At 39.1% G+C, this 25,602-nt stretch overlaps 1 protein-coding gene across 1 annotated transcript in view; it reads right to left on the bottom strand.

The window, feature by feature from the left end:
* The window catches only part of LOC149138026 (NAD(P)-binding Rossmann-fold superfamily protein), a 332,971-nt gene extending 317,767 nt beyond the window's left edge, over positions 1-15,204 (bottom strand). The window contains exon 1 of the mRNA XM_089448107.1: positions 14,972-15,204. Coding sequence (XP_089304233.1) covers positions 14,972-15,021 — 50 coding nt within the window. The 5' untranslated portion in view covers positions 15,022-15,204. The remainder of the gene's footprint in view (positions 1-14,971) is intronic.
* Positions 15,205-25,602: the final 10,398 nt, after the last annotated feature.

The raw sequence follows: 25,602 nt of genomic DNA, 5'->3' as shown, positions 1-25,602 counted from the left end.
ATGACTAGATGACAAAACCGAAAGGTTCACAATGGGAACCTTAACGAAAATAAAATTCCTTAATCATGAAACCCGTGATTCAAGTATTACAAAAATAATTTTATTTTCTTCTTTTCATCAATTACATAAAAACACAACTACATATGTCATTATGAAGACTGAACCTAGTTACGCTTTTCAACACCAGCAACTGTTGTTGCTCTCTGGAAATCGATTTGCCAAGAAAATCGAACTACAGAAGTGTCTTCTCCAAGTGCCCATCGACTTCTTCTTATAATCCTTTGTTGGGACTCCAACGGCCAAGATTAAATCTTGATCAATGGCTAGGATAATCTTGAAGTCAATCCATGTGAGTTTCTAGATGATTCTCACCTTATCTCAATTAATACTGATTAATTAAACATATTTCCTAAGTTTAGACTTAGGAAATATTTAAAAATCGACTAATAATCTAATTGAAACACTTCGAGGTGGAATTTCCACAAACGCCTTTTGGGTTTTGGAGATCTCATGTATTCTAAACTCTCCACCAAATTTTGTGGCTAGAACACATCCAATGCTATGGAAACTAACACTCCTTAGCAAGGACTATGTTCTCTCTCTAGTGTTGCACATCCTGCCACAACACCTTGTCTTTGTATCACCTCTATCACGTTGTTGATGTCTGCCTGCTGCTGCGCACCAACTACTACGCAACTTTGATGTTGCATCTGTGTTGTTGCTAACACTGCTACCAACTCTGCATCTGCACTGCAACTCACTCTCATTTGTTGTTGTTGCAACTACAACTACTGCAATTGAGAAGCATTTGCGCTGTCACTAAAGAATCTACATTGCTGCCAACTCTGCACTGAGCCACTTGCTCTGCTATCAACAGTACACTGCTCTCCTCAGCCTCTGACTGCTACTAGTTTGCAACTGTCACTCTGGTACTAACTGCATCAACTGCCACTGATCCATCCTGCTACTGAATACTATGGGCCCTCCGTAGCAAGGTAATGATCCATGAGGTGGACTCCTCAAGGACCCTGCCCAATCTTTGTAGCTCTCTAGGGCTACAACTCCAAGTCACCCCACCTCACTCCTGGAGGTATGGTTGCCAACATCGCGAAGTCTTCCTCCAACCTGGAGGACAACTTGTCGATCTTAGTTGATGTTGCCTGTTGGTCCTGCTTCTTCGACTTGTCCTTCTTCCTGAGAGGACACTGCGTGTTGTAGTGACCGAGCTCACCACATCTGAAGCACTTGACCTTTGACAGGTCCTTCTTCTTCTTTCTTTGTTCCCCTTGCCCATGACTGGGACCCTTTGATGCGAGGGCCACATTCTCCTCCTCCTTTACCACGTTTTGTCCATTGCTACTACTGCCATTAATGGAGCTCTTCAACATAACTCATCTCAATTCCTCCTGCTACAAATTGGCCCACATTTTGTCCCATCCTGGTAGCGTGTCTCTGCCCAATATACTTTGGACGAAGGCCTGCCAATCCTCTGAGACACTATTAAGTGCAATCGTACTAGCTATAAAGGTTGAGATGCTGCCTTAACAGCCAAAAGTTGGTCTCAGACTTCCTGAATTCTGGTGAGGGAGGGATCTATGCCTTCCCCCTTCTACATCTCGATGCTTCTTAGCTTCTCCTTTAGGAACATTTTTCGTTGCTCAGAAGTACCTTGGTATAGCGTAGAGAGAGCATCCCACATTTCTTTAGTCGTTCCCTTGGCCGCTATATGTGAGACTATATGGTCCCGGACTCCATCCAGGATCAAACGCTTTGCCCACGCCATCTCCTTCCTATATTCCTTGAGCTGGTCTGCATCCTAAGGAACTGCCACTACATTATCAATGTAGGCTTTCAAGCCATATTCATCTAGAAGGAAGGACATTCTGGCCTTCCAAATGACCTAATTGGATGATCCATCCTACCTATCCTGATCTTTAAGCCCTACAGTGGCCATCTCGAAAACTGTCGAAAATCCCCTCTTTCCTTCTGCTTGGTTGTTGTTCTGCTACTCGCACTCCCTTCTGGAGTGAGAAGATCTGCTCACAACTACTGCCAATCTGCAAGGAAAAATCGAACTTTTAAGACTCGAAGTTCCCTGAGAGAAATTTTCCCTCTGCTATGTGTGATTTCTCTTCCACTCGACGTTGGTTTTGCCGCAAAAACCCTTTGCGTCCAACCAAAAATCTACTCAGTGAAAATCTGAGTTGCAACTACTCCCTTTGACTGTTGGAATCACTCCCCTGTGCAAATCGAATTTTCTGCACCCCTGCAACTGAAAATTGAACTATTGGCCAACAATTCAGCATGCCTGTCTGAGCACTACGCTGCCTCAAGAATTTTGTTAAACACACACATGGCAGCAACAGAATATGAATGATAAACAAGAGAGTACATTTATTATTAACAAATGATATACATTTTTAATACATGGTGTGACCCTTGGATTCATATTCCAAATGGTTTCTTGGACTCCTTTTGGTTGTTCAGCTTCCACACCAACCCTTAGAGGATTAGGTGTCCAACATTCCCCCCCTTAATCCGAAGGGTTATGTATGAGTCCAAGAAGAGAGCTGTAATACAAAATGTGCAAAAATGCATGGCAGCACTAGGCTGAATGTGCTCTCTGAAATGTTGGTATAAAGGGAGGTGGTTTAAGGATGACCACCAACACTGGAACGCTTAGTGCAGTTCCCAAAACTCTTCCAAATCTGGCATGAAGCTCAAGTCTTCTGCTAGAGGAAGTGCTTCTGATGTTTTGAAGAGGGAAACTTTCAACCATGAAAGGGAGGTCTCACGCCGCATAAAAGGAGAAATTCAACCTGAAAAGGGAGGTCTCAACCTCTGATGGTTTAAGGATGACCAACAACTCTGGAATGCTTAATGCAATTCCTGGAACTCTTTTGAAACTGACAAGAAGCTGAAGTCTTCTACTAGAGGAAGTGTCCTGATGTTTTGAAGAAGGAAACCTTCAACAATGAAAGGGAGGTCTCATCCTGTGATGGTTTAAGGATGACCAACAACTCTGGAATGCTTAATGCAATTCCTAGAACTCTTCCGAAACTGGCAAGAAGTTGAAGTCTTCTGCTAGAGGAAGTGGCCCCAATTCTTTGAAGAGGTATCACCGGCTGAAAGCATGCACAAGGGCATCTTTGTCCCTGGCTACAACTCTGAATCTGGTATGGCAGGTTGTGGCTCAGGCTCACTTGATGTGGCTTTGAAGCTTGTAGATGACCATCATTTCCCCCCCTGTCAGATAGAAGGTGAGATGATGGGGAAAACTCATCTGCAAGATTGTTCAATACTCTAGAACAAGTTCTGACATATGACTAGAATATCTTCTTGGCTGTTGATGCCCATTGCCAAGAAGCGATCCATCCAAGATGAATCTTTGTTCTTCCAAGAGGTTTGTTTCTTAAGCATCTGTTTGAAGAATGACTGGTTTTATGACAGTGCTTACATGGATGAAGATCAAAACAGTGATCTTTCAGATGGCCAACTCGGTCACAATGTTGGCATTTCACAATCTATTGTGGAAGAGAACCAGAATTTGAAACAGCTGAAGGTGAACTGTCATGAGGAGCAGGTGAAGATGAACCGTCGTGAAGAAATCCAGCACTTTGAAATTGGATTGGTTTGGAGTAGTCTGGAATTTGAAAGGACACTTCCTTGTCATATCCAAGACCAGTTATGTGCTTGTTATGGACAAGCTCTTCCCAAGGTCTAATGACCGACTTGGGAAGTGCAGACTGAATTTCTGCATCTGCATGTAACTCTGCTTTATTGGGTACTAAATCTGAATGAATTGTAACATTATTGTCTTGCTGTTTATGGGAGTCTGTTTCAATCTTCTGAACAGAAACAGGTTCAGAATGACGACTCCACTATTGTAATTCTTCGGGCTATAGTTGAGATTCAAGCTGCAAAAAATCAATCTTTTCCTGTGCATTCTGCAAACAGTTTTTGATATCGGAAAGATTGTCCTTGTTGATGTTTACTATCCCATCATCATTGGACTGTATCAAAGTATTTAATAAATCTAATACATCATAAATTATAGCCATTTTCTGGACTTTAACAATCAATGTTCCAATCAACCAACAACAATCACTGTGATGCTAAAAGAACACTACTTTCATGAACCATACATACTTATGCAGTAGTGAATATAACAAGGAATCAACAAGTCAATACCTCTTTGCTTCAAAACTGTAATGTCATTATCCTCTCAAGAGTGGGTTTGATCCATACAGAGTTCGGATCAGGGTCTCAGAAGATGTTGAAATCCCGTCTCAAGTCGGTCCATGTAGAACACAGTCGTAATTGGAGAATCTGTCAAAATATTATGTGGATGAGGGTATGGATGGCCAAGTTGCTTCAAATATTTTCGCATCCCACTCCTGCTTGGAGGTAATAACATGTATATTTCCATGAGCGACAGCCATTTTTCAGCTCAAATAACCTTCAGTGCAATTCTCTAGTGAACCCAGTAAAGTGCTCTCTTTCTCTGGATCTTTCCTTGCTTTACGAAGCAAATAAACCACAATGATATGGCGATAGCTTCTTTCTTCTCCTCTTTTATCGAGAAATGGAATCGAATCGGATGTAAATGCGAGAACGTGATTATAGCTATCAGAATACGTATGTGGATGAGGGGATGAAAGGGAAAGGCGCAACTGGAATCGAATGATGTGTAAAATATGAGTCGCGGACTATTTCACATCCCATGGAGATGATAATGCTCGGGAACTGTAATACCCATTCAGATCTGATGCCCAGTCAATACCACAATAGTTTATTCCTCAATGTGGCAAAACTACATGACATTTTCAGCTGATATATTTCTCGTACTGAATCCATACACACAACACTATTCACAGCTTCAAATGAAAAATCAAGCATAAATAGAGAGAGCATCATCCTTGGTCAATTTCAATTGAGGATGATCTGGGCATGTAGATGGAGGGCGCCTTTTGACACCCAACATATTGAAACCTCCAAACTCTATGAACAACACCACGCCCAGATACCTCAGAAATAACAAAAACACGTGTATTTACCTCTCGAGTCCATTGATAGAGATTAGGATGTTCAATGTATATTATAAACCTGGCACGACCCAAATGACTTTACAGGGACACCCAAATAATATTCGTTGTTTCTCTTCTTCGTGGAATGGGAAGCGTCGTTCATTAACCGAACAACACAATATGCGCAGGGGGAGAGTATGGAGTATAACGCCAACACAATCGCCTTTTTTTATATTTATCATGCCAACACATGTGCGAGATGGTATTGGAATGGGCGTATGTATGGACCGGGCTTCAAACACCAGAAGATAGTGATTTGAGAGGCGTTAACTAGAAGTATTATATGACCATTGGAGGAGGCGAGGTCGCAACGGAGAGCAGCGACGGTGGAGAGCAGTTTGGAGGGTCATGAAAGGTGGTTTTAGGTCTACAAAGGTATGGCAATCACAACAATGGTAATACACAGGGAAGAGATTGGTGCAGGAGTTCATTGAGGACACAACATTTCGCCAGGATTTGAACGACTTGTGGAGAAGAATATCGTTCAGACTATATCCAGCGGGGACATTCATAAACTGAAGGCCAACTTCGGCCAGGCCGTCACATCGCATATGACACAGAGCTGGAGAACCGACTACACCTCCTCTCCGAGTTCATTCTTCAACGCAGAATATGATACAAACAATATTAATTATTTTGAAATCTCTTCAAAAATCGACACCACCGCAACTTCATGGTCTTCAACGCAATGCTCTGATGCCAAAACCCATAACACTCAATTCAATTCTTTTTGGTTTTTTTAGAAGAAAACCTGCAAAATCTGTTAGATTCTCCGCAGAAACATTCTCATAGATTTCGCTGAAAATTTACAGACAGCAATCATGGCAAGATTTCAGCATTCAGGCACCTTCCAAATTTGGAATCTAGTCAAAAGAGGCTTGATACAGAGGGATGCCCACAACGTATCATCAAAAACAATGTAAACCGATGTGAGAGGCTCAAGGGAGAGGAACCGACAATTGTGGGTTCGCCAAACCAGAGTCAATGTGTTTGCAGAGTGTGGCCAATGTAAAACGCAGTGTGGTGCAAGTATAACGTATGGAAAGGGCAAAGTATACCACAGTGGATCGATTGTATGGGAGAGCGATAGGCTGAGCGTTAGGCTGAGAATGGCAGGTAGGTTCTGCAGAGTTGACAGACTCTTAAAATACCCAGGCCTCTATTTTCAGATTGCTGGAATGTACGTTACATCCAGAATTGCAGAACTGACAGTTATATGAATGTAGAGAAGTTACAAAGCAGATATATAAGACATGTGACCTTGCGTATGAGGGAAAAAACGCTAGTTTTTCTATATCAAGATAATGGGCATAGGTACAGGACTGGCATGTAAGAAAGGCCATAGTAAACAAGTGGCTCACAGTTGAGCAGGGCAAGAGATCGCCTACTCTGATACCATGTTAAACACACACATGGCAGCAACAGAATATGAATGATAAACAGGAGAGTACATTTATTATTAACAAATGATATACATTTATAGTACATGGTGTGACCCTTGGATTCATATTCCAAGTGGTCTCTTGGACTCCTTTTGGTTGTTCAGCTTCCACACCAACCCTTAGAGGATTAGGTGTCCAACAAATTTCGACCTACTACTCCCTCTGAGCAGTGAGATTCTTTCTCCACTTCTGAGCTTCTCGGCTAATCACTCACACTCTGATACCAGTGAAAATTTCAAAACTGAAATCTTTTTGCAGCAACTGGTATTATTTCTTCTAACTAATAAATTAATTATTCAGTTTATTGCTACATCAACATCAAAATAAACACACTGCAACCTTCACAAATAAAAACTGTGGAAATAAAATAGCGTTGGAACTAAGAAATGCTAACACACACACACATAAAAATTAACACCGTTGTTTTTGGACAAAAGTCCCCAGGAAAACCCAATGCGGGAAAACTGGTGCAGCAAATGAGGGTTTTATTTTATTATGTAGTAGTGAAATCTGAGTACAATCTATGGATGCCCAATTGGTAATCCAAATAGCAAGTAAATCTGGCCAAAATTATTTAAGGGAATTACCCTTCTTCCACAAGCAATCCCAACACAACTCCTCTTCTGAACACTCGTCGTCATGGACCCTCTGCGTCAGTCTTTGTGCTGCTCTACGTTGACCCTATGACATCTAGCCTTTGAACTGCCTCTGATGAAGTCGTTTTGTCTGTCTCTGCTGAGGAAATTGCTTCTCCAGCACTCTGGACCCTCTGTCGAGCCTCTGGAACTAAAAATGAATTTCTCTCCAGCAAAATTGAATTGCTTCTGAAGCAACTACCCAGTGCTTTGCGCTACCTCACTGGGAATAACTCGGCCCCTTGTTGTTGCCTCTCTGAATTTGGAAAACTTCCTCTGGATCATTGTCTTTGTCCCCCACTAACCCAGCTTCGATCTCTGGCTCTCTGGCAACTGTTGTTGCTCTCTGGAAATCGATTTGCCAAGAAAACTGAACTACAAAAGTGTCTTCTCCAAGTGCCCATTGACTTCTTCTTATAATCCTCTATTGAGACTCCAATGGCCAAGATTAAATCTTAATCAATGGCTAGGATCATCTTGAAGCCAATCCGTGTCAGTTTCTAGATGACTCTCACCTTATTTCAATTAACACTGACTAATTAACCACATTTCATAAGTTTAGACTTAAGAAATATTTAAAAATCGGCTAATAATCTAATTGAGATAGTTCTAGGTGGAATTTCTAGAAACTATTTCTAGGTTTTGGAGATCTCATGAATTCTAGCCTCTCCACCAAATTTCGGGGCTAGAACACATCAAATGCTACATAAACTAACAAGGGGGTGCTTAAATAGTTTAATAGTAAACTTCCTTGAAAGAAAATGAAAAAGAGGTCCTGGACAAACCCTAAAGTTTTCCTATAGAAAGATAACTGCAATAGTCCACTAGAAGCCCTCGATTACCTTCCCATGTCCTTCGGCAAGCCTTAAAAAATTATTTCAAGGGAGGATTTTCCACTAAAATCTTTCCTAGGATTTACAAGATAAGGTATATTTAAGAAAAATAGAAAGAAAAATGTACTTTTAACGCTTGATAAGCACATCAATACTTCATACATTCAATAAACATTACTTGTTGATTTTGTGGAAGAAAATGAACTCTAGAAAGCCTTTGGAGTTTGGATATGGCATCATGTGACATTTACTTGTCATTGTTTTGTGGACGTGTCCTTTGGGGCTTGTGTGCCCACTTTGAAAAGATCAATGAAGACTTGATTGAATAGGTACGTGGTTGAAGGGCCTTTGGAGGCTGGATACTACACGCAAAGGCCTCCTATACCCCTCATATGTGGAAATGGTTCACTTTTGAGGGCTTCTGCCTCGTGACTTTTGTACAAGTTGCTTGCAAAACCCTTCTTTTGTATAATTTAGATTAATAATTGTAGAAGAGGGCCTTTTGCCTCTCCACAGGCTAGAATAGAGGTTTTTAACTTAAAACCCCAATATTTTATGTAAATAAAGTTGAGCACCTCCTTTGCAAATAAGAGGTGGATTTCTTCTCATTTTCTCATGGTTGAATTAGGGGAAAAATCCCTTACCAAGTGTGAAATTTCTGAAATTTGTTGGAGATCTTTTATCATGGATTTGGTGTTATTAATGGCAAAATAAAGCACCTCATTAAGGAGACTAAATGTGGATGATTTCTCAAGTTTGATGGAAGATTCATGGCTAGGGTTTATGGATAAGCATTAATTGACCTAATAAGTGTTTTTTTTAAGTCTTTGTGGATTTTTTTATTGAAGGCATAAAGTGCAAATGTATTTATCAAGTGGTGAAGGTGCATTTTTACCTTGTCTTATTCTTGAATAGATCCTATCTTGTAAACCTTGGGAAGGATTCTAGTGGAGAACCTTCTCTTGATATTCTCCTTAAATCTTGTTAAAGGACATCAGATGATTTTCTAGGGTTTGCAGTGAGCAACACTAGTTGTCATCCAATAGGAAGACTCTTAAGGTTTGTAATGGACTCCTACAGGTTTCACCCAAGATCGGTTCTTGACCTTCTTCAAGAGAGAACTTGTTGACCCCATATGCCCAATGAAAAGACACTAGTCTATGGTCCTTTTGTTGTACCTCTGAGTTGATAATGGTCAGCTATCAAGCCAACGCATCAAAGATAATTGTTTTGGGGGTTTTGTTTTTAATTTGGAGGACCAATGAATGAAACAGATGTAACACTGTAATGCCTAACCTTTTGAATAATATTAATGCCAAAACAGAGAGCTGCTATAAAATTTCACACATTGATAAAGCTTGAATAGTGGTGAGTAGAAACAAAATAATATGATTATCACAAATTTCAGGTAGAAAATTGAATAATCATAAGTATGAAAACCTCTTATCGATGTTTAGAAGGTTCAAGAGAATATGCTTATGCTTACAACAAGATGTTGATGATTTATTGATTCAGAGGGAATTAATTAAACAAACAGTTCATTAATCCATTCTCTTTATAGATTATCACTTCAGAAACTTATAGGAATAGATTGAGACACAATTATTCCTAGCTAGGTATCTCTGTAAGACATAAGAATATGAAGAAAAACATAATGTGTAACACTAAAAATACTTATAGGAAACACAAACTGTGTAAAATTGAATTCAGAATCCTTTGCTTTGTATTAAGGGTCCAGAAAAGTCAAGTACATCAAGTGTTTTGAAATGCTTCATCAGGGGTGCAACCCTTCTTCATGGTCAATCTGGTTCAATGGTGAACCCATAATAACTCGTAAGGAAAGTTATTTATACAACAGTAGAACTAAGAAAATATCCTAAACTGTTTTTACAAAAATAGATTTATTCAAGGAAAAGGAAATATCTTCATGCTAAAAGATAGAGACAGCTATTGAACTGCTGCTTGTTGTCCCTGTTATTTAGGTTCTGTTGTCCTTTAGATTTTGATCTTTTGCCCTTTAAGCTACTTGGCTGTTTGATCTTCACGCTGGATGTCATTTTTACTTATGACCTTTCATCTGATACTCTTTGACCTTGTTGACCTGTCAATAACCTTTACTGTGCTTTTTACTTTTACTGTACATTTCAAGTTTTTACTGTGTATTTCAACAGTAAATCATTTAGTTTTTACATGTCTCAGTATCAGGTAGTTGGATATTGATCATCTTTCTGTATATTTCATCTGTTTGTCTTTTAACCATATGTCTTTATCTGTCTCCTCTGTTTAACATTTACTGTCTCTATGTGAAGGATTTCTTCTTTATTTTATCATTTACTGCTTTTATAAATTGTTTCCTTCTGCTCTCTAATAAATGTCTTTTTCTTCTAAATAAAGGCTTTTGAATGGATTTCCTTGTGAATCTGGAACAAACAAGTTTTATATGATCGCCTGCAAAATACAACAATTTATAAGAAAAACACAGGCTGATGGGGAGGGCCGAAATGGCTTCAGGGAACAGGATAGTGTATGGATGGAGTCCTGGCAGTGTTTGGAATGTAATCGGAGGTCAAAATAGGTTGCAAAGGCTCAGGGTGGCACAGGAAGGGTTATAGAGGTTTTACTATGTAAACAGGCGAAAAGAGCGAAAGTGAAGGTTTTGAAATTTAAATGGGAAACTTTTAAAATTTGGCGCGGAGGGGTTAAGTGAACAGCAGATGGTTCTATCGTACGTGGGGAGCGGTTTCGGAGGCTCATCGCACCGCTTTTGGCCGTGGGGTGGTTTTTCTCCGAGGGCACGCGAGTTAACATGGGACTGCCACGTAACCACAAGGGGCCCGAGCAAAACCATGAATCTCATGTGCTCTCAAGCGGGTAAAGTTAGGAGATAGGGAGCGCGCGATATTGTTGTCGGTCGTTAGATCTGGGAGCGGATGATCGAACGGCTATCGCGCAATAAAGCTGCACGGAGGGCGATCGATGGAGATTAGCAAGGCCCGGGGAATAATTACAAGTGATTTGTAATTATTTTAATGAATAAAGTGCGATTAAATGTATCGCAATGGGTTTAAGAGTGAGACCAAGGTTAACTGCGGCGATTTGTTAACCACACCAAGGGTGGGTTAAAAGAGTTTTTATATCAGGAAATGGCAATATAACAGAGTTAATTAAAATAAAGCAGGGGGAGACAAAACTTAGGCTAAAGAGTCTTTAAGGGTTTTTAGACGTTTTGTCAGGAAAATGATGAATGCGGAGTTAAAGTTAAATAAAGCGAAGGGGGGAATAAAACTTAGGATAAGGGGTTTTTATAGGTTTTTAGGGAATTTTACAAGGGGAAAGTGATTTCTTCACAGGGGAATGAGTTTGGAGGGTAAATTGTTAGGAAAATATGTGAAACCAAAGGGCAAAGGTGAAAATGAAGGGAAAAGGTTATTTTCTTAGGAAATTATGGGATAATGAGGAAATTAGCAAATATGTAGTGTGGGGTAAAATGAAATGAAGGGACGTTAACCAAATCAACTTGTGAACATCTTTTCACCTTCATAACTGCCCCTGCACACTGCAACACATGATCAAAAATGATAAATGTGCTTATGCCTCAATCAACTTTGTACTTCTGCAACCTTTCTTCTACCTACCCTTTACTTACCCTAACCTTTTTCTTTCACTTAATTGGGTGCATTTAGGCTAGTAGACCTTTTTCTTTCCTTTTTCTTTTGAAAAGCAAACTATCTAATTCTAACCTTATAACATCCCAGGGCTCAGATTAAATTGATGAGCTCCTTATTATTCTCTACCTAACTACTGATCTGCCAAAATTAAATTTGGCTAGATTTTTATTCTCTAACTATAAACATGAAATTTAAAGCATGAACTAGCTAAGATTAAACTATTTGACTATCATGGGTTGTGGCATTTATGACAAGCTGCACACAACCATTATTTTGCATAATAAAGTAAAAGTAGTGGCACTTGGACTTGCACACTTTCAGAGTTTATTGCTTTTTGCTTTTCTCTCTAACCTAACATTTTATTTTTGCCTTCATTTTTTAGGGCATCTATTCTAACATTTTCTTTGATATGGACATGTTATCAAGATATTTCCTAACATTTTTTATTCAATATTCTTTTTGTCCATATCCTAGCTTAACATTTTTTGAAAAATATTTTCATTTTTTGACTAATTGATTCTAACTTACCAAAACCAAAAAATGCTACAACACCTTCCATCATCTTTCATAACCTAAATTTTACAAAAATCATTTCGCTTAGAATTAACATTCATATCACCTTGAGCTCATTGCCCTAAATCCTAGCAATCTTAATATAGGGAAGCCCGCCTTAAACCAAAGGAGAGCCGACTTGGAGATCAAAAGAGGGTTGGTGAGGTGACAGTGGCCCCCTCTTAGTTTCATTCTGATTGCACTTGATCTTTCAAACTTTATCACAAGAAGTGTGAGTGTGTGTGGTAACACTCCACAAGCAGAATTCACAAGAGGATACAAATGGCAAATCAAGGAACAATGATGATTCAAGGTATGTTGAGTAAAAATTAGGTAGCTCCAATTAGCATTCATCTCCATGAATATGATATTTAGCAACTTAAGGATAATTTGCCACTTGGTAAGTAAGGACAAGTGGCACTTGAATCTAATGCAAGAACCTTGGAACAAGAATACCCATCACCCCCTCGTACATAGCCATTACACTCCCATGCTCAAGTGGAGTCAAAGATTAATGGCATTGGGAATAGCTTCGAGTTTTGGAGGTGGGATAATTCAAACCCTAGCACCTCTGTGCCAAATTCTCAATGGGGATCTCAGTGGCAATTCCCTTCAAGGGTATTTATGTGGCAAATTCTAGTGTAGACAAATTCTGGGATCTCTGTGGCAATTCCCTTCAAGGGAATTTCTGTAGCGAGCTCTAGTGTACACATACAGTGGAGAATTTTAGTGGTGAACTGTGGTTGGGAATTGAGTGGTGTTTTATTGAGGGCAGCAACAGCATCACTGGGAGTTTGAATTCTTTCTTCAGTACTGCAAGTGATGGTGCAATTTACAGTGAGGAGCAGCTTATTGCTTGGCATTTTCCAGTGGGTATGGCAGGGAACAAGAAAGCTTGTGGATGTGACACTTGCAACCTGGCAAAGTTACAAAAGGTCAATTCGCCCACACAGCTTGTAAGACAAATTCTAACAATATGTAGATCCTCCATCTAGAACCAGAATAGGAAGAATAAAGGCTTGCAATAATAGTGTATGGTAAATCATTGAAGGAAAATGAGCATATATAATAGGGCAGACATTGCTACAAGGGTCAAATGCACAAATGGGTAGCTCAAAGGCATAAGCCTAGTAGGGTAATGGTTGGAACATGGCTGAAAAGTAGGAATATGGAACATGCAAACTATCCTATGAGGGACTTTCCTTATCCAATTAACCCATAATTGATCGACTTCCACACCCAATTAAAACTTAACCGGATCTCCACCTCCCCAAAGAGGTCATTCTTATAAGGAAAACCGCCATCAAGGGAATAAAAATAAGGGGATAGGAGTCAGATCAGTGAGTAGAGTTGTGAGGATGCTGACCCAACAGAATGAACACCTGCAGGTAGAAATTTCTCTTCTCGATGAAAACATGGATACTCAATTTGAAACTTTGAAGGTCAAAACTGAATACTTGGAATTGAAAATCACAATGCAAATACTCAAATAGAGAGGTTGACCTTTGAAGACAACATGTTTGCCTAGTTAATTCCTAACTCAGAAAGAAGCCCCGAAACCTCAGTATGATCTCTCAGAGAAGCACTGGAGGAGGCTCCTGTTCATCAAGCTCAGTTAAGAAAATATGCAGAATGTCCAGCACGAACAGAATTTCAAAAAAATCTTTCCATGTCTTTTTATTCTGTACAACGAAATTTATGTTAAGACATTTTATTAGAACTCGACACTAGAAAAGATACCCTTTTCAAGAAAATTGCTAAAGCAAGACGGGTTTTTGATAGTCCGCTTGCATATTTTACCTTTTTGAAACTTCAATGCTAGACTTGCTATGGATTGTATTAAAATGATGTACGGTGCAGTCGTCGCTTCCCTTCCATTTAATTATTAACCATTTCAGTTATTAAAAAAACGTAATATATCAAATTTATGGGTGGTTTATAGGAATGTAGGAAACTCTGACTGCACTTTTTGACAGACACAAAGAAAGAACTTATACTGTTACAGATCAACTCGGTAGCAGATATCTGCAAATCAAAAGCCCCATTTTTGTCAATGCCTATAATTTGCTCCCTCGGGACAGACGTAAATATAATTTTTTTCAAAACAACAAAAAAAAACCTTTTGCAAACCAATGAATATGAAATATGAATTGCAGTAGGGTTATGTTGATTAAAATAACCAAATAAAACAGGGTGCATCATCTACAATTCCGACTGGCAGATCAAGATCTTATTTGGTAAAGGAATAACTAAAGGTTAGATTCTCAGACCAGACATAAGAATAGGAGTGAAGTTCAATTTTTGCCTTGGTGAAGATGAAAAAAGTGGTGGTTTATTTTTTCCCTTCTAAATACTCCATACTTACTAAGCACTCGCATTTTCATCTAACTTGAAAGGTCCCCACCAGCCCCTTCTGAATAAGCATGCTGCTGAGGACAAGTGCCTATTGGAAAACGTGTTCGCCATGATGTCAATTGTTCACCATTTCACCCACGACAATTTAGAACAAACAGGATTCATCCCTCCATTTGTTCAACTGTCCAAGTCCCATGCATTCAACTGAGGGGCGATGAAAGTAGCCTCTACCTTCGTAATAGCAACTATAATTTCACCTCTTTCTGTTAAATTATTGGTATTTGTGGTGCAATTTAGGGTTTCGTTGTGGGGCATTTCGTGTGAGTATATGTGACATGCAGATGCATGGGATGAAGTGGGCATTGTACAAAATGAGTGAGAATTGACAAAAGAGCTTACCAGAGCCGAGGCGCTCGAGATCGGATGCCTAGAAGCCGGGATTTCATCATTGTTTTCCAATTCAATAATTCTTCAAAATTCAAATGCAATAGAGAAGAAAAATGAAGCAGCCCGGTGTCTGGCAGAAGTAAACGAGCAGACGTGTGCTTCAGAAGGCGGTAGAACGTGTTTTTAATTGCGAGAAATATATACCACACTCTTGCGCTTTCATTGAAACTAAATTAATTTGAATTTATTTTAAAATTAATGCTGGCATGACTTCTAGATTGAAAAATTATGCGCGACGTGCCTTGATATTTTGAATGGATTGAAACCCGAGCTCTTTGGTTTTTGTTAGCGTGTTTATAACACAATAATAATAAAATCCTCGTACAAAATGGAATTGTTTTAATTTTTATAATTATTTTTAATGTTTGATTTAGTAACCAGTTTAGATTCATTTTAACTTGATTGGTATCAAATATTTCAAAGTACAAATTTCTTTTTTGAGTGTAAAATTTGAAGGAAGGTTTGTGTCTCGAGAGATTTGATCCCTCTTAGCACTTGATAAATCTAGGGTTATGATGGATCTAGGTTAGTTATATAATATCTATATTTGTCTCTCTCTTATTCCCTCTCTCTCCCCCTTCATATGTTTGTCTATCTCCCTCCCTTTCTCCTTTTCTCTTTGCCCCTCCCTCTCTCCCCAAACTCTCTGTCTCTCTCTCTGCCTATCCCTCCCTCTTTATGTCTCCTTTTTTTTCCCTCTCTCTCCCCCTTCCATCTATATCTATATCTCCCACCATCTCTCATTTATCCCTCTATCTCACCTATCCAAACACACGCACTCTCTCTATCCATATCTATCCATCTTCCTCCATCCATCTCTTTGTCTTTCTCTTCACCCCTCTCTCTCCCCTCCAACTATATCTCTATCTCCTTTTGGCTCTCTTTATTTTTCTCTTTATCCTTCCCTCTTCTTCTCCCCCTCTCTCTCTCTTCCCTCCCACTCTCCTGTCTCCCTCACTCTCTCTCCATCTCTCCCTTGTTACTCCCTCTCTCTTTCCACTTTTCTTTCTTCTTCCCTCCCTTTCTCCCCCCTCCAACTCCATCTCTCTCTCCCCCTCTCCCTTTCTCTCCCACTTCTCTCTCTCTCTGCCCCCCATCACTCTCTCTCTCTTCCCTCCAACTCTTTCACTATCTCACTTCATCTCTCCTCTCTCTCCCCTCCTATGTTTCCCCCTCTCTCTCTCTTCCCCTTCTTTCCCTGTCTCTCTCCTCTCCTTCTATCTATTTTTCTTTCTCTCTTCTCCATCTCTCCCTTGTCACTCTCTCTCTCTCTCCACCTTTATCTCTCTATGTCTATGTTATTTCCTCCCTCTCTTTCTCTCTTAAATTTGATCTCATTGTAATATATTAAAAAACAAAAAATCAATTGGTTGTAAATACTAAACCCGTATTTCTGGATCAATCGTGTCAAAGAAAATACAATAATGAAAAACTTAAAAGAATCATGTGCTTTCTACTATCATTGTTAGCCACTTTGTTTGCTCTCATTGTCTGGATCCTTAATTTAGATGGATCTATGCTAGTTCTTAATAATATTATTTATATTATATAATTTCACATCTCCATATATATATATATATGTATTCTCATTTTTAATTATTAAAACCTTGATCTAATTTCTATAGGAATATTTGTAGTAGTTGTCAGGATGGATGGTTAAATGTATCTCAAAAATAATTATAATTTTTGTTTCTTTTGGGTTTAATTAAAAAAAATATGTTATAAAAATAAAATATTTTGAATGTGAAATAAGTTAAGGCTTTTGGGCATGTGGAATTGATGAGCCATGGTATTGGCCCATGGTATTCTAACAAATCATATTTACAAGTTAATAATACTCATGGTAAACTGGGGGTGAATATCCATGGTTAAGAATCTTGTCATATTGTTATACAACTTTAGTGGGCCTAATGGTTAAGAGCTTGTGTTTCCTCCTGAGAAATCACGGGTTCAAAACCTAAGGGGGTAGAGTATGTATTCCTCTGTGTCCCACAAACAAGGGGATCCCATACACCAATTTGGTGTTTTAATTGTGAAATAAGTTATGGTTATTGTGCTTGTGGTATTGGTAAGTCATGGTATTGGTTCATATTATTGTAATATGTGAGTAAAGTCGGAATGAATATCCATGGTTAAGAATCTTGTCATGTTGTAATTTTATTGTAAGTATTAAGTTTTTATGTGTTTATTATTTGAATTTAAAGATGGTTATGGAATTATTATTTTAATTTATAAGGTAAAATGTACCTTTTTATTATAGCTACTACTTATATGTTATATTTTTTAATGTGATATGTATATTATGATTTTCTTTTATCTAAAAAATTGTTTGTAATTTTTATCATTAAAAACAAAATCAAAATATAACAAATTAAATTTTATTATTTTATTACTTATAACTTTTTATTATTAATTGAGCCAACATTTAAATGTTTACCCTCATCCTCAATAATTTACTTTTACATTTTTATTATTCTTTAATTAGGCCGACATTTAAAATGTTCATAAACTTTCTTACATTACACCTACACATCTCCCTTATACTAGGTTGTAAAGCACCTCTTGGGGCAAAAAAGTTTAATGAATTCTATTTTTTATGTTAATAGGTGTATATATTTTCTTTAGATGGGTTGACACTCGTTTGAAAAAAGGGGCAAGTTTTCACCACTCCACTTGGCGATTACATGGGAAGAAGTAGCAATACACTCTCGATTGATGTAAAGGTTGGTCTATACGACCATTAAAACCTTTGTTCACAAATGATCAGGAGACAATTAGGTTTGAGTGGAGAGCGCGAACAGCTAAAGCGTGTGACTTCCATGACATTTTGGTTTAATTATTTGAGACTCGACAAGGGAGGCTACAAATGCAGGTCTCCAGGCAAGATGCAGCTTGACGAATGGTTTTAGGTGCACTATATTGAATGGCAGAGGTCTTGGCAAGCAACAAGCTTAGACAATTGTAATGGTTGTTTCTTTTATAGTCCTGACTTCTAGTGCATTTTTTTCTTCTCATGCCTATGCCTTGCATGTTGTTTTTCGTTTTGGGCTCTCAATTCTACCTTTAGAGATGCTATTGTCATTTTAATTTTGATTCTGGTTATGTTCCCTTGTAATAGACCTAGTTAAAAATCCATGTAATAAAATTAATAAAGGAAAAATAAGACCAAGGTCATGGGACACGTATTCCAAGCTAAATGTTGGGCAAAAACATAGTGATGGGGATCACTGGTGATTAATTTATGGTTATGGAAATTGGCAAAGGCAAAAAGGCATTAATTGGCAATTATTTATGAAAATAATGGAAAATAGGAGAAAAGAAAGGTGAAAGATCACATAATTGCATGTGAGGAAAATTGAAGGAAAATAAAGGAAAATGAAGAAAATAGAGGCCTTAATGATAAAAAGGCTTATGAGGATCAAATAGCAACTTTTGTCAGTTCAATCTTTGGTACTCTCATTCTATTCTCTCCCTCTCTCATACTCTTGCACACTTAGAGAAATCTTAGAGCATGCTTGGAGCACTCTAGTTTCATTGGATTTGGAAAAGAAGCCAAAGGAAAAGCAAGAAAGCCCTAGGGGATAGCAGGATCAACAACTACAATGGGTTGCTTTGCAAGTACCGAGTTGCATGTATGATTTCCTTGCTAGTTTTGGCATGTGTGGTATATGCATGCGATTATTTGGTTATAATCTGTCATTGGCATGGAGGATTGCCTAGATTGATAGTGGTTTTACCTAGCCTTGTCATTTCCTGGATAGCCATGGTGTTGTGGGTTTCCCACTTGATTGTTTTTTGTTGGTGCTCATGTTCCTTATGGTTGTGGGTTGAGTTACTAGTTCTTGGAGCCTTAGTTGGACAAACGTTATGGAAGCCCTAGAACAACTTGGGTTGATTTACTAGTCCTGGAAGCCTTGGTTGGACAAACACTCTCGAGCCATGCGGCAATTCTGGGTTGAGTTACTGGTCTTGGAGCTAAGTTGGAAAAAACGCTCTAGAGCTCTGAACAACTTGGGTAGAGACCGATCTGGTGATGGTTAGTGATGTCCAACCGTGAGGTGGAATCACTAGTTGAGGGTTGAGGCAGTTTGGCCTCTTGAAGCCCTAGTTTAGTTTTGTTTTGATTATTCCATGAGATCCCCACATTCATGCTTGGAATATGGCACGAGGGTGATTGGTTGAAAGAGAGATTTGGTTAAGCCCAATCTATGATCGGGCAGTACGTGGAAGTCCCTTATGTGGTTAGATTTGCATATGTTTATAAGAGCTCTTTTCCTCTTGTATTTCCATGAGTAATTGTACTTGCTATTATGTGGTTTTTGTGGTTGTTTTATTATGGTGTCTATGTTGTTCATTTGTTGGTTATATGTTGGTTATATGATGTATAATTGCTATGGCTCTTGATGTGTTTGATTTGTTAATGAATTCATGACATAGTAGATGTTATTGCAACTATTATGAGAGGGCATTAGACCTTCTTGACGTTTCTCAAATAAGTATCAAACCCCTATGTTTAAATATGCATGCATGACCTGTAGATTACATGTTCGCCATGTGTTTGATGAAATGATTGTCATGGTTAAGCTTGGTTAGGTCAAGTCCTTGATCAAGTTTTGTGTTATAGGCTTTGCTTTATGTGATCCAGGTGGCTCCAGAGACACATAGGAAAAAGAGAGCTTATGAACGCCTAAAAATCAAAGTGCTCAGAATGACTTTGACCCAGGACCAGAGCATAGATCTCGTCGTCATGATCGCGGAGGTGCAAACGGCTCGTCAATCTGAGCTCGTATGAGGGAGAACAAGCCAGTCAAATTTCTGGTTAAAGTTGGGTTGTGGGCCAGGTTTAAGTGTCCTACAATTTAACCGACCCTGAGGCATGGAACCTAGCTCCCAAAATCGGTTGAAATTGTGGCCTCATTAATTTGCCCAATATCCCTTATTTTCTAAAGATCTGAAAAGCTCCCCTATTTTAAATATAAATTAAAAATATATATATTATGGTGGCGGGCCACCACCCCCGCCACCCTCAAACCCACATTACATATTAAAAAAAATATGCTATTATAAGGCCGACGGGCCATGACCCCCGCCAGCCGAACCGCACCCCAAAACCTTGCATAAAATCAAAATTTTAAGTTTGGCTCGACGACCTTCACTCCGCCGAGCCCTCCAACTATACACATAACTATATTAAACTAGGTGGGCAATGGGGTGGGCAAGGTGGGGGCAGGGTGGGCATGGGCCACCTCCGGTGGACCTGGCCCACACCCCAAAACCCTTACCACATACGCCATACACATTTAGTTCGGGATCGGTGGGGGTTGAACCCGCCCGACCCACGTGGTCGGCCCCATAAAAGAGTGCACCCATAACCATTGCACCCCGATAAAATACAACACCCACCTAAGTTACGGTTGTTCCAACGTTAATGCGCCCAGAACTTGATGCGCTCCAATGGAAACGGGCATGGAGCGGGCTGCCCAATGTGAACCCAACCCTGTTTTAAAAATTCGTTCAATTTTTTTTAAACTATATTGTGTAAAAAAAGGGAGGGGCAGGGTTTGACCACTCGACCCCTCCTCAACTAATACCCAAATTTACCAATGCACCACAACTATCTCATTGTTAAATTTGTCGAAGATATTTTACATAAACCTCATTTGCACAGTGCACGGGACAGATGGAGGAACCAGGAGCAGGCATGGATTTCGAGACAGAGGAGGCAGAATCTTGGCACGCAGTTCGAGGCATCATTTTGTAGGAGGGGTGAAACTTCACTTTGTCAGATTTTGACACATTTTATATGGTTTCAGCACTTCTCGACGCCATGAACACAATGGCGTTGTCCGTGTCTCCATCGGAGTTCTGCATTTTTCGGCCATTTTTCAGTGTGCAGGTTGAACCATGATTGCTGCAAAAAATAGGGAGCGGAACCATGATCCTTGCAATTTTCCCGAGCAGGTAATTTTTCTCCATGTCAGAATATAGTCAAGTTTACAATCGTTTTTCATGGTTTTCCGTAGGGATCGCAATGGCAAGGTCAGATTCACCTTTGGAGTTGCATATTTCCAGTCCACCTATGGAGCATAATCTTTGAGGAATCTAGGGGGAATCTAAAAGATTCCTTGAGCCCCATATTCTCAACTTCTCAAAATTCAGAAATTTGATAGTCGATTTTGCACTATTCGATGCCACAAATCTGATAGCGTGTTCAGATTTATCATTTGCTCATTCTATTATTCAGCCACTTTTCTAAGTGGAGTGCAGGGGTCAGCATTCATGTGCGAGCAGTCATTTTCATGCGATTGATGCCATGAGATCGATGGTCCGAACAGCTTCAACAGTTTGAGATCTGCTTCTTCAAATGGCCCTTGGTTGTGAGGTATATGCAATTTTCATGTACTTTTTTTGCTATGCATTGTGTTGCACAGGTCCTTGCTTGATGTTTGTTGTGGGATCCTATTTCTTACTCGTTTTTACGATTCCTTGCTTGATGTGATGCAGAATCATCTATGTGATGTACTTGTTGTCATGATTCGTCATGTTATGTTTTGAGATCCCTTTGTTGTATGTTGATTGGATACTCATATTGTCGTCATGTATGTTTGCATTGAGATCCTTTTTATGCCATGTTGACGGGATGTTCATCATGCATGAGTTTGTGTCATACTGATAAGAGTCTTTTGATTGAGAGTTCTTGTAATGGAACATCTCTTGGAGCCACTCCTACGTGAGGGAATTTTCCTAGTATGATAACAACATCACCTTTTATGTACATCATTATTATTGACAACACTTAATGCAGCGGCCTACACCATCTTGACACCGGGGCCCGGAGACGTAGTCCCTCCTAGACGAACTCTGTTATCAATGGCTTATGTTATGTTTTATGTTGCTGATGATTGACATGTTCCTCTTCTTTATAGCATGCACATGTATTTATTTATGTTCTTTTAAAAATGCAATTTAACACATCACAAAAGTAAAAGGTATTGGAAGGGTCCTTCTTGACATCTGGACGAGGATCATTGTGTCATTTATTGTTTAGGAAAGTTTCATCAAGTATCGGGTAGTGATCTAGAGTCTAGCCCTGAAAAGGTGGCACAAATTTCGTGGTTGCAGGCACAGAACTGGGAAATTGGGACTGCAGTTGCTCCTGTGCAGGCTTATGCATGTGAATGGAGGCCTACAATCGCATGGATGCAAGCCAGTGCATGTGACTAGGAATTCAGATCAATGAAAAAGAAATTTGACTCAAGGTTTGGGCACCTAGAGGGGTGGTTTAGCTCTTGGGGGTCTTGTAGCTCCTAAGGAAGGTCATTAAAGTTTCAGTTTGTGGATTTCACTTCCTAAACTGTACTTAGGAGGTTGAGTCATATCATAGTAACTCTTTATCACATGTTTAACCCAGTGGACCGGTGAACTTGGGTAAGTGTGGGAGGAGGGTGTTACAACCCTTTCCCTAGATGGCAAGTTTTGGATCCATGGAGTCTCTAGTGGGTTATTTGTCGATCTAAGATAAGGTCTTTGGCAGTTCAACAAACGAAGAAGAATTTGAGCCCCCCCTCATTGTGTGGTATGTTGGAACAACGATGGTGGGTGGCTACATTAGGACCTTCTATTGGCGCTAGCACGTCTTTGTTGGGCCCTTGGGGAATTTCTCCTCTATAGGCAATGTGGAGGTATGAGGTAAATCTTTACGCTCCTCTATTCCAAATCAATTTGTCTCCCAAATGATTTCCATGTTGTAAAGTTGGAAATTAGGGCCTAGGAAATACAATGAAGCTTTGTGGGTGAGCATGTCTGGTGTTGGTTTAGGTTTCCTTCTCTGTTGTGGTTATGTGGGGTTGGCTTCACTAATCCCTTATTATAGTGCCATCACATTAAATGGCCCTAAGGTTGGTATCGGTGTAATTTGGTTTGGCACTTAAATTTTCTCTCCTTTGCAGGTTACATGGGTGTATGAGGTAAATTCATATGTTTCTTTATTTAGAATTGGTATTCTAGTTCATGAGTGGCCCCTCTATCATCAAACCGATAAATTGTGACCTTAGTGATGAAAAGAAGCCTGGTGGGTCTCCATGCCTGGCATCGGCTATGATTTTTTTTTTGTATTGGTTTGACAAGGCGATTTTATTGATTTCCAATCATAGTGTTTTTGTGATTACATTGTTATTCAAGGTGATCTTTAGTCTATGGGCTTATAAGAAATTTGAAGCAATTTAGTGGTTATCAGTTCAATCACAATCGTTATGTACTCTTGATACCATAATAGTTTTTATTCGAGGCGATCTCTTTAATTTCTACCAACATTGGGTTATTGTTTTCTTGCACTAGTGTTTTCCTTCTCGAGGCCTCCATCTTCCATTAATTATTGGGCCAAATGGACCACCCTTGGCTACTAGACTATTTATTCCCCCATGTCGCATCAAATATTTCAATTCCAACGAGGGGATGTGTCTTATCGTGAGTGAATCTACTATGAGCAAGCTGACATGCACCATAGGATTGAAGGCTTTGCCTCCCATTTTCATGAACTCACCCCAGCCAATGTTTAGAAGGAACTCACCAGTATGGAGGAGGAAGCCTCTTCTCACCACTCCTCCCTCTCAAATACAGAAGTCCGGGTTGAGGGGGCCAAATGGGTCCCTGATATTGGTCACACGAGAGGTAGCTACAACTAGTATATGCATGTAATTTATCTATATTAGTAAATGAAAATTTTGATGGGTCAAAGTATTTTGCATTGCCACAAGTCTCGTTTGTACATTATCCATTTTTAGAAATACATGCACAAAAATCTCAACACTCTCAATGGAAGAATGGAGCGAATTGAGCACCCTCTTGGTATCCCCCCCCGCAGCAGGGCAAACTTTAGCAGATCTGACAACTCTTATTCTAGTAAGAAGATTTGATTTAGACCCTTTAGCATGAGATATTATAGTTTTGATGTATGCTCGAATAATTGGAGTTTCTTTTGTAATTAGCTAATCAGGCCCGCATATTTACACCGAAGGTTTTTTCTTTGCAAGCTTGGGCTAGGAAAACACTATTCAACCCAGCCAATAACAATCATTTTTTTGTTCGTTGTCCTCCAACAAATAATTTTAAACCGCGTGGCAACGAGATCTTTAATGCTGACAACATGTGTGAAATGGCGGAGAAGGCTACCAGCACCGAGATTCACTGCCATGGCTTCTGGAACCACATAGAGCAATCGGTGAAGGATCTCATGTAAACTTGCCTCTTGCATATTCTTAAACACGGCGTTGCATGACTAAGGACACCTTCAAAGCTGCACAATGTCTGTATGATCGCTTGAGGCAACATCAACGTTGGCAAGAATCTCGGTTGCCTCACCTACCTCACCATTATTGTTTTTGGCATAAACATTAACATCAACAGACTTGCGACAAAGAGCTTCATTAGTTTTTAGAAAACAACCTTGGCGAGTAAGGCTTTTAAGCTACCTCAATAAGTAGTAACTGATCAAATAATTTCAATTGGAAAACGTCTTGCACATCACCACAAAGCAACTTATTAGAACATTTGTTTCATCGTATTCTTGCAAATGGACAATTCTATCCATAAGCCTCCAGAATTACCAAGGTTTCCTTGGTCTCATTTTGTTAGCATCCAGCTTACAAAATGAGCTTCAAAGAAAGCTTAAAGACACTAAAGATTCACAAAAGTTTCTTAAACGAGACATATTTCTTAACTCTATCCTTGCATACATTCAAACAACCATTTTGTTTCGAACAATAGAGTTATCCAACTAGATAACCTCAGCTAAAGAAGCAAGTTCAAACATCGAATTTGTGAAATAAAGCCATTTTTTTGTGCGACAAATCAAACTTTAGCATGCAGTTTAGGGGTTAAGAATTTTGTTCTCAGCTTTTAATGTACTCATCTATTAGCATTGGCGTTGGTTAAGCCGACTTTCTGAAGCATATTTTGGGGTGATTTTGGGGGACATTTTTGGCATTTTCTTTAGCTCGTTATAATGTTGTTTTCTTTACATCGCCATGCCATCCAATAACATAGCGACTTCTGAATCCTGACACTTTTGCTTCTTCAGACCTATATTCACTTGCTTCTCAAGGTTGTATGTCATTTTTTATACTTGTAGTAAAATATGACTAGAGGGTATCAGTTTGAAAATTCCATACAAATATACGTATAAATGTGGTGTATGTACATAGAATGGTCAGTTTGTCGTATGAATATTGATAGTGGAGGAATTGTATGAATAAAGGATTTTGTTAAGGGTATGTAGCTAAGGATAATGATGATGATGATATGAACAAATCATTATTATGAGGAAGTGGCTTTAAAAATTTTTGATCTGGATCTCTTCAACTATCGAAATTAACCAAGATCCTTTTTTTTTTTTTTTTTTTTTTTTTTTTTTTTTTAACATTAGTAGAATTGCATATAAAAGAGCATGATATACCTCATGTGCATAATGTAAAGAAGATGAAACATAATGATGACCATCAAATCAAAGAACACAAACAAATTGATAACGAAATTCACCCAATGTGGGTTACGTCTCTAGGCCCTGGTGTTAAGAGTGGGGTGGT

The sequence above is a fragment of the Pinus tabuliformis genome, chromosome X, assembly GCF_031772625.1.
Source record: "Pinus tabuliformis cultivar Carrire ecotype Pingquan chromosome X, CPIR1, whole genome shotgun sequence".
Taxonomy (NCBI): domain Eukaryota; kingdom Viridiplantae; phylum Streptophyta; class Pinopsida; order Pinales; family Pinaceae; genus Pinus; species Pinus tabuliformis.
This window is presented reverse-complemented; position numbering and strand designations above follow the sequence as displayed.